This window comes from Haliotis rufescens, unplaced genomic scaffold, assembly GCF_023055435.1.
Source record: "Haliotis rufescens isolate VD_foot unplaced genomic scaffold, xgHalRufe1.0.p SCAF_17, whole genome shotgun sequence".
NCBI classification, from domain to species: Eukaryota; Metazoa; Mollusca; class Gastropoda; order Lepetellida; family Haliotidae; genus Haliotis; species Haliotis rufescens.
Window position 1 is genome coordinate 9,656,228 of NW_025963857.1, and position 10,241 is coordinate 9,666,468.

At 40.3% G+C, this 10,241-nt stretch overlaps 1 protein-coding gene across 1 annotated transcript; it reads right to left on the bottom strand.

Moving 5' to 3' along the window:
• Positions 1 to 4,706: 4,706 nt before the first annotated feature.
• On the bottom strand, positions 4,707 to 9,607 carry LOC124129981 (NEDD8-activating enzyme E1 regulatory subunit-like). Its single transcript, XM_046493570.2, has 2 exons — positions 9,537 to 9,607; positions 4,707 to 6,641 (listed from the first exon to the last, which is right to left on the bottom strand). Exon 2 carries the CDS (start codon positions 6,595 to 6,597, stop codon positions 4,990 to 4,992), a length of 1,608 nt encoding a protein of 535 aa, XP_046349526.2. The 5' UTR covers positions 6,598 to 6,641; positions 9,537 to 9,607; the 3' UTR covers positions 4,707 to 4,989.
• Between the last annotated feature and the right edge of the window lie 634 nt (positions 9,608 to 10,241).

Consider the following 10,241-nt stretch of genomic DNA (forward strand, 5'->3'; position numbering starts at 1 on the left):
TCCAATATGAAGCGTCCCAGGCATGAAATGACTGCACAATTATTTTTAGCAGTGAAAAGCTTCATTGACAATATGCTCAGTTATCAATAATAAGTTGAGTTAATTGTCTCAGTTGAGTTTGAAATAAAATGGACAGTTTGTCTTAAAACATGTAGTTGGACGTTTGAATTGGACATGACCATGATGACAGTCTGCCATACATAACCTGAAACCAAATTATATATCCCAATCCGCTCATGCAACAGATGTTATATTTGGGATAACAGTTTCTTAGTAAAGTACAGATTTTCGTATTTTTTTGGGTTGACTCCCATCCGGGATTCGAACTCACACTGCCAGAGTGAGACACTTAATCGCCAGCACACAAAGTCAGCGGTCTATCACATTTAATGACGAAATTTTGCCATTTAGCACAAATATACCTTTTACGCGTGCATTGCGGTAACCTAAGTGTAAATATAATATAATATAATATAATATAATATAATATAATATAATATAATATAATATAATATAATATAATATAATATAATATAATATAATATAATATAATATAATATAATATAATATAATAGGACAAAGCCAGCAAGTGAAGAACCGATCCCCATGGCACAAACTTCTTTTTCCATTATATAAAATCTTAATCTGTACTCTTGAAAATACTTCTATTTGTAATCGCATTATTTTATTTCCGCCATCAAACATGTCAAAGGTTCCAATTCCACAACCAAATGCTAAAAAAGGTAATGTTTGCTTTGAAAATAAATTAGAAATAAAAAGGGTACGAATGGCAACTAACAGACGAATCTGTTTTAGATGGCCCCCACAGCAAAATCTCAGGTTAGTTTCACCGCAAAACCGATGAAAACTAGTTAGATGTTAAGCTACAAAAACATACAACAGAATCTTACTACAATCATTAATAATAAAAGAGAAATTAACACGAAACAACTTCAACTTAGCCCATCTTACTGTGGGAAATAATCAGACGCTTGCAAACAAGAGGGGAGCAGTTGTTTGTGAAAGATGTGTTTTTAATTCATCCTATTCGATTCAGATATAAAGCTTCATTCAATATTAAGACGTTTGCACTTCATCATATCATTATTGCCTTACTGTAAACTACGGTTATAACGAACTCAAAGGGACCTCTAATTTTAGTTCGTTATAACCGTAGTTCGTTATAAGCATATATACAGCATAACGACAGCATATAGTCGGGACTAAAAAGTTAGTTCGTTATATCCGTTAGTTCGTTATAAGGGTGTTCGTTATAAACGTAGTTTACTGTATATATTTTCACTTTTTACACGTCACTAATTATTGATAGATGTCCAAGATCCACCATCATGGAAAAGAGAGGGATGCTTGGTGACCACTGTCCTATGTTCACTGAAGCATCAGAAAAGAGGCACGGTGAAGTTTGAGTTCTACGTTTAGCTTTTCTTTCCCTCCAAGATCATTTTGCTTTTGATGAAGCCCATCGCAACCCTTTACCCGCATTATCAATCTCATTAAAATCAGACCTTAGTTCTCGCTTAGCGGTAACGAGAACTAAGATCTGAGTTTAACGAGATGGACCGCATTATATTCCTGAGAGGTAATAATTCCTAACTACGTGCAGAAGCATCCGTATCCGATAATGACAGGGTTAGAGGTGAGGTGAGGTGAAATAGGGTTTAACGTCGCGTCCGAGATTATTGCACTTATATAACGACGTGCATGTACGTGTGTGTGTGTGTGTGTGTGTGTGTGTGGCTGCTTGTACTTGTCCGGACTGATGCCGATTTATAGTGCTAGCTCACTGAGATACCATGCCGCAGTTTAACATGAATACCCCACTCAGACACAGTATACTGACTCCGAGCCGACCAGTCCTTGTTTTAGCCCCTTAATGCCTAGCGCCAGAGAGGAAAAGACACAGAGTAGAAAGTGTCGTCAGAGCAGTCACCAAGGAGCTCTACGGGCACTTGCGTGGAGCTCCAGTGTCGTGCAACGACTTGCTCAGCTCATATGCATGCACCTTTTTCCATCCGACTCTACCTGCCTTACATATATTTACATAAATTTAGTATCAAGACCAGTTAGAAATGTGACAGATGTGGAGTGTCGGAAACAATACAACATTATTTGTTTCACTGTCCAACTGTCCTTCCATTTTGGGTCAGGTTTTTTAAATGGATAAAAGTGAATATAAATGAAATGATATTTGAAAGTTACACAGATACAGTATTATTTGGGGTTCAAAAGAGTGTGGCCTCCGACGAAACGATACTCAATTATTTTCTACTTTCGGCAAAATATTATGTGTATAAATGTAAAAAAATTGAATAGATCTGTACATTAATAACTATGTTAAGGAGCTAGAGCTTCATGTACAAGTCGTTAACAAACATCAGAAAATGAACCATGTGATGAAAGAGCGAATATCAGAAGCTCTGCTCAAGCATTGTCTAGTAAGCCTGTTCATATTGCGACCCGTTAGGCCAGCCACGTGGTTCTGTACGGTCTGTTGTAAAATCGTGGCACCTAATATGAATTACATTTTTTTTTTTTAAAGAAAAAAAAAAAGCCCCCCACCTGCCTCAAATCAGTGTTGGTTTCCCCAGAAACACCCCGTCTGGTAACCGGAAGAATAAACGCGACAATTTCAATATTCAATAATTTAATCAATAATACGAATTTTATTCCCAGATACTGCCCAAACTTGTATAAGCTACTTGTCTCAGAAGATATTATTTTCAATTAAGAATTGACTTTCACTCTGTGTGTGTTCATTCGAGCAAAGATGTATATGAACGTTGGAGCTTGTCATTGTCAGTGTAGGTATGGACCGAGCCGATAGTTTGGAAGTGGTATACATTTCTTTGTTTTGTTCACTTCGATTAATCGTAGCGAGGATATATGATATGACGAATCACCTACCTTCTATTAGACCATGGATGCAGTCAGGTAATAATAGAGATGTGTCGAATATATACTGAATCAAATTCATAGATTATTGTAGAGGTGAGGTGAAATAGGGTTTAAGGTCTGTGTGTGTGTGTGTGTGTGTGTGACTGATGCCGACTTTATTGTGCAAGCCCACTGAGATCCCATGCCGCAGTTGACAAGCATGCCCCACTCAGACACAGAATACTGACCCCAGTTCATGTTTTAGCCCCTTAATGTCAAGCGCCATTCAGCCTAACATCAAGTACAGACACCATATTTTAACGTCTTTTGGTATGACGCGGACGGGTATCAAACCCACGAACTTCCGCTCTCCGGGCAGACGCTCTAACCACTATTGGGCACTAGGCCACGGGGCGGTCACATGCAGAGTGCTGAAGAACGTTGATGACTGTTACTGTCAGTCTAGAATCGGATCAGTCCATAGTTTGGGTGTGCATTTCTTCATTTTGTTCCTAACATAGGTTGCGGGGAGGATATTCGATGTATGCAAAAACACGGAGTTGAGGCTGGTGTATTTATTCGCTATAGGGAATTCCCAGGAATATCCAGGTTGTCCGTCAGTGTTTGCGTCATACCAAGAATATAGGTTCATGAAAAACATATGAACATCAAAATGTGTCACTGTTACTGTCAGTCTAGAATCGGATCAGTCCATAGTTTGGGTGTGCATTTCTTCATTTTGTTCCTAACATAGGTTGCGGGGAGGATATTCGATGTATGCAAAAACACGGAGTTGAGGCTGGTGTATTTATTCGCTATAGGGAATTCCCAGGAATATCCAGGTTGTCCGTCAGTGTTTGCGTCATACCAAGAATATAGGTTCATGAAAAACATATGAACATCAAAATGTGTCATTCAAAGTTTGAGCCTTCCGTCGTAAAGGTTAGGCCCAAACCATTATTTCTCCGGACGTGATTTGTTTCACAATTTTGTAAGACTGGAATATCCAGTGGTAGGAAAACAGTATCAGAAAATTCATTTTTTGTTGGCGCTTCAACCAGATTCACATGAAGTGATTGAGCATGGTTGGCTTATCCGAAGTAGTTCAGTCTGTTCAAGGGTTGAAATTCAGGTCGGGGTTGTTTCAGCAGGTCATGGATGAGCTGGAGTTAGACTGTCAAATCTAGAGCTCATCACCCTGTGTCATGTGAGACACTGGAGAGATTTCATCAGACTGAAAAATATGATCAGGATTTACAAGGCATGCCCTTGTTGTTTGCAGTTATGTCAGTTCAGGAATCGTTGGGGTTCAGCTAGACTTTGGTCACACAGTCAGATGACCCCTTAACATTTGAAAGAATAGTGGCTTACTGACCAATAAGACTTGAATTTACTTGACTATGTTTCTATTTAGCGAACTAGACTTTTGAGGGCTACTTAAGTTGTCAAGGATGATATGAAGTTATCACGTGACAAAATAAAAGCTCACAATGACAAGAAATCTAAAAATAGAAATTTCAGTCCCAGGTACGGTTTTAGAATATCATGACAGGTCTGAAAATGTACAACCTGAAGTTAATGCAACTGTTTCTCCTATTCAGTCTATATCATATGAGGGCAGTTCTGAGTTTACACGTGAGCATGATTTGATACTTTGCGTGAGGAGGTAAGGTAAAAGAAATATGGTCAGCAAAAACAATGATGTAGGTCCTAAGATCAATCCCCATCTGCTGAGGTTCATGTTGTGTTCTCAGGTCAAGTAGTCAGTCAAGGTCAGTTACAACCTGTCAATACAAGAGAAAAAGGGTATGGGAAATTTGTAAAATTTATTGTATCTGTGCACAAATGCAGTTCTGCTAATTAAGCATATAAACATGTATAATGTACATTTAACATGATTTGTTAGAAACGTGCGTTCTAAAGAAAGTCTTCAATATAATTTGTTGATTGTTCATTGATCTTGTGTGCTTAATAATGGATTTAACACTTTAGTTTTGCCTCTACCGATTTCTGGATACACCTTTGTGGGTACACCCCACATGTAACTGTTGTAGTAGTGGCAGCAAATTTTACAAGGTCCATCGTCCTCAACACTTATAGTTGGACAGTCTTGGATGTTTGCTTCATTGCATTATAGATGAAGGTGTTGTTGATAGGGACAAACTGACCAGTGATGATTTTGATGACCTCTTGGGCCGCAACACCACCCATCATGGCTGCCACTGAGTGAAGCTCTGCTGCCCCATAGCGACAAATTTCATGGACAAAATCATCCTTGACAGTTGGTGGTAGTCCCCAGTCATGAAGTAACTTGACTATGCAGGCCTTTAGTTTAATGATGTCAGATTCAACTTGATCATTGTACCAGCCAGGATAACGGTTGAATTCTTCATAAAACTTGTCTACTCCGCGCAGAAGGATGTAGAAAATCACATCATCTCCCTCTTCATCTTCCAAACACATTCCTAATTCCGCAATGTTTGCCGTGGCAGAGTTGTACTCTTCTGCTAAACTTCGACATCGGACAACCCGCAGAAAAGATGCATTTTTACAAAATAACCTAACATCCTTCTCTGCGATGGTGTTTGGTCCCTTCCCTATCTCCTGCAGCAATCTCTGGACATGCTGCATCACGTCCTCCACGTCCTGTCCTGCTTGTTCACGGTACACGTTCTGCAGCTGGATGTAGCGCTCGGAATCAGCTGTCATATCGGGGATGGTTCCTCTCAGGGGAAGAGAACCATGGATTTGTACAAAGTCTTTCACAGCCTTGGCGAGGATCCAGAACGGCTTACTCTCGGAATTCAACTGACAGCATGCTGAATCTTCAAATATTTTCAGGACTTCTGATGGGATTGAAGTAGGTACAAGTGCAGAGTTGAGATGCTGCACGGCCTCCTCAAAGTTCTCCTCTTCCTCATGAGCATCGTCTTCCTTCTTCATGGTACCTTGTCTTATCAAGACTTTCAACTGGTTCTTCTCCTTGTAGTTTTGGGGCACTTGTCCATCATGTTCTTCTTTCCACGTTTGCAGGAACTTGTACAGGATTACCAGCCAGGGTGTATGGGAATGTTCCTTTTTCGTCATATTTGCAAGATCAAGACTATCACAGTATTGGCGAAGTCCAGAGAAAGGGTTGTCCAATCGGAGGTCATTATGAGCACTATCTGGATGTGATTCGATCACGGTGTGCTCTTTAACCACCAGTCTCATTTCACCGATGAATCCGTAACAGCGACACACAAGCAGTGGCACACCCTTCTCCCACAGCAGCTCATCTAGCAGAAGCAGAGTCCTCTCAGACAGGTTGGTAGCAATAACTATGCTGAAGGTGGTGAAGAAATCAGGGTTGCTCTGGAGAAGATTTTCAGCACTCTCCTCCAAAAAATCTCCACTGACATCATCATTCAACTCAGCCAGAAATTCTGTAGCAACTTTAGCCAGGCTCCTTCCCAGACTGTCTTTAGATAAGAAGAAGTTGTTGCCAACATCTTCTCCACTAACTTTATTGCCATCGACAATGGTGAAGGAGCCCACGCCAGGGAGGATGAGATTCTTCAGTATCTCCGTCCCTGTTGCCGTCACATTGAGGAGACAAACTCGAGCTGACTCCAGAGCAGCCTGACCATGGTCACCCCACAATCTGAGCTGCCTGTCATATTTATTGTTTTTGTCAAGTCCACTTTTGCTGGGGGCTGCCATCCCGCAAAATTTGATATCTCACTATGTCCCCGAGCCAGCTGAAACTGAAATGTAAGTGGCATATTATAATAGTAATCATGGTAATAGTCTAGCATCATATTGAGACTATGTTTTGTCATGGCAATAAACTACACATAACAATAAGCATGTTTTCTTTTTAAATAAACAATCTTTAAGAATCTCTTTTTGAGAAACCACATGGTCTTGAAATCCAAAACATTGAACTGATGCATATAGCTATACAGGTTCAAACATATTGCATTATTCATCTTAAAAATGTAACACCATATATATTTTCTAAAAACTGTTAAAAAAAATATCAAAATTCAATTATTTTTGGGGTGGGTGGGAAATTCACAGTCCACAACAAACAAGATTTTATAATGATGTATGTAATTTATGCGTTTGACATTGCTGTGTCATCGCTGCATTATTCCAACCTGACAATGGAGGCAGCTGTGGGATCGAAAAGTTTCTGCTGCTTTAACAGACAGCCTGCAGCCTCTCACTGCCTGATCCTAACTTTCCACCTTTGCATTGCTTACAGGAAGTCTAGGGGGCACGGGTGGCCCAGTCGTCTAAGGTGCCGCGATTCACTGTGCAAAGTTGCGTCCCTTGGGCACGCCAGAAACCTATGATTGTGGGTTCGAATCCCAGTTCGTCCTGATTATGTTTCTAGGTTTGTCAGAACCATGGGTTTCACTGAAGTGGTAACCGTCTGAGACCTGCATCACTTCGGACTTTCCTCCTACATTAAGCTGAGACGCTGTGATAAAACTGGAAAACTGTTAAAACGCGTTAAACCAAACTCAGTCACTCACTACAGCAAGTCTAAGTTCCTTTGGCACTGAAACTTTAATGAACTGATCCACCAAAGGAGAGGTGCACTTTATTGGATTCCAATTAGTGCTCCTTGAACGCGCTCCAATGGCTTGTCGGCTTGACGCACAGCCTAGCTGATTAGTTAACTGTATGACTTATCTACCACTTGGCCTCAAGCACCATCACATGTAATCAGTGTTCTTGAGCTAGTTGCACCTCATTAACACGTATGCTCAGTAAAATAAACAATGAACTGTGCATGGGACACACCCTCCCATTCATCTTTTCACGAAGCCACAACCTTCATTGTCAATAAAACAGAACAGTGATGTAGATTGCCAGCTTGAAGTCAAGCTAGGCTAATGAGTTAATTGTCATTACGGACGTTACGGAACTGAACAAATTGTCGAATGGGTGACGGACACTTACGAAGGTTACGGGTAGGCATGGTGTCTCGTGACTTTAGTCCACAGACACTTACGAATGATCCTGATGCCATTTGGCACACTCGTCCCATTCCGTAATCTACAAGATACCGAGTGGTGAGGAATGAGCCGATATGGCTTCAGGCGTCAGAACTCACGAGGACGCATGAATGACATGGTGTTTAATAATTCGTCGGGTGATTATGTGGTAGGGAACACTGTAAGGATGATGTGGATAATAGTAAGGGACAAGGGAGGCATGAACATGGCATGGAGAGTTCGCTTTTGAATCAGTACTGAAAAAATGTAGCGGGTGAAAGTGGCTTGAGTGAATGTTCCAGGACAGTTTCCAGTAGCCAAAATATTCAACATAAAACAATTTCGTTCTTTTTATTCGACGTTTTTGTGTGAAGAATATTAGAAGCTGCTTTAGAATCTATAATTGCCACTAAACGGGAACCTAACCCTAATCTTCGTAAAGGGGTGATTGATCATAAAGGGGATCCAAGGGCTAAGGATAGAGTTCGGGGTAACCTACCCTAACAACGGCGACATTTGGGTATGTTCAGTGCCAGTATAATATACCTAATAAACTGCATTCTTGTGCATAACAATGAAAATTAATGAACACAAAAAATAATATATGTATGTTAGTTCCCATTTATAAGCATTTTAGCCACTTGAATTACGAAAAAAACGAAATAAAAAATATATTGAAAACAAAAGGGGCTCTCATAAACTAGCGCTTGCTATAAAATGTGCCGCCACAGGCTATATTTAGTAAACAACTATGCTGGGCGTATTCAATGACATTGCGTATAGAGACGATAGATCACTGAGAGGAGTTAATGCACATGGATGACCGCTGATGTCACAGGGCATTGTTTCGCCGGTGTGAATGGCAACAAACTACTATAAATTACGTCATAGGGTATTGTCACGTGTTTGAAAAGTTTGTGATACTGTATTCTAAAGGTAGGCCCCAGTATATATACAACAATCTAGCCCATGATTGATTACCTTCATGTGTATGCACAGTAACCATTTTCTCAGCAAAGCACGAAATTTGATACAAATTGTACAGATTTTACGCAAGTACATTGGATGAATTAGTTAGACAGAGCTCAACAATACCCTACCTCACAACTAACCCTAAGGATCGTAATGGGGTGGCCAAGCCTAAGAATCGTAAAGGGATGTTCGATTGGCAAGTGGTACCCAACCCTTACTGGGCTAAGGATCCTGTATGGGCTGTTCGGAAAGGGATACCTAAATCAAATGATCAGAAAGGGGATCCAAGGGCTAAGAACAGAGTTGCGGTTAACTGATAGTAACCCTAAGCCGGCTAAGGATCGAAGATGCACGCGAGATCTGTGAAGCGCGAGCCACAGCCGGCATCTGGGCTTTTTAGCAAATGTTTATAAAACTGCATAGTTGCCTCAATCAACGTCAATGGCTCTCCTTCCGTTATGAAAGTATGCCACAGTTGCCACTGATGTTAGATCGAAATACTGCAGTGATGACACAACGATGTCTTGCGTCGCATCAATGTCGTTTATTCGGTTACATTCAATTGCAGGCATGTACGTGTGCATACACCTGCACTTTGAACCAGACTAACATCTACTAGCCCTTTTCCAAGCAATCTACCCCCATTACGTCACTTACACAATCACATAGAACATTACATACCAGTAAACAAGTTACCCTAGCGAAAACGATCACTCGCTGGGCGCCGCCATCTTGAATAAAGTCTCGCTCTCGCGAGATCTCGTAATGTATTTACAAACTTACTTGAGCACAGCTGAAAACCATCTGTACAGCTATGCCTTTCAAATAAGCAAGTTCATTGATGAAAAACTAAACAAAAAGGTGCTTAAAACACACCCTTGCCTAACACCAGATTATTTTGCCGAAACCCCCTTACATGTAACATTTGTCATGTCCCCCACCTTCCTATTATAAAAGACCTCCCAAAATAAATAATGTTGAAATTTATTATTAAACAAAATATTTTTAAAAAATCACTTTTTTCAATAGGTTTGATAAATTTGGGCGACGCAGTCCCTAACTTCCCCACTAAATCCATTTGAACGAAATAGTGCCCACATCTTGTTTCTGAGTCCCAAAGCTTTGGTAAACTCAACGAATATTGCATACATCCTTCCACCTTTACTTTGTTAAGAGAGGAGCAAAAGAAACTATACCTCTCAGTTGATTTTATCATATGACTGAATTTCAATTGAAAATATTATAAATTAGCGATATTATATCCAAAATATGATCTGTCCTGGCGTTTAGTCAGCACTGAAAGGTATTCGTCACCACTCGCCCCTTTCCGTAACCCGAGTTGGTCACGAATGCACTGAAAGGATGCTTCTACATGGTTATATCTTT

Excerpts from the sequence above, each read along its gene's own strand:
- LOC124129981 (XM_046493570.2), bottom strand. The coding sequence starts at position 6,597 with ATGGCAGCCCCCAGCAAAAGTGGACTTGACAAAAACAATAAATATGAC.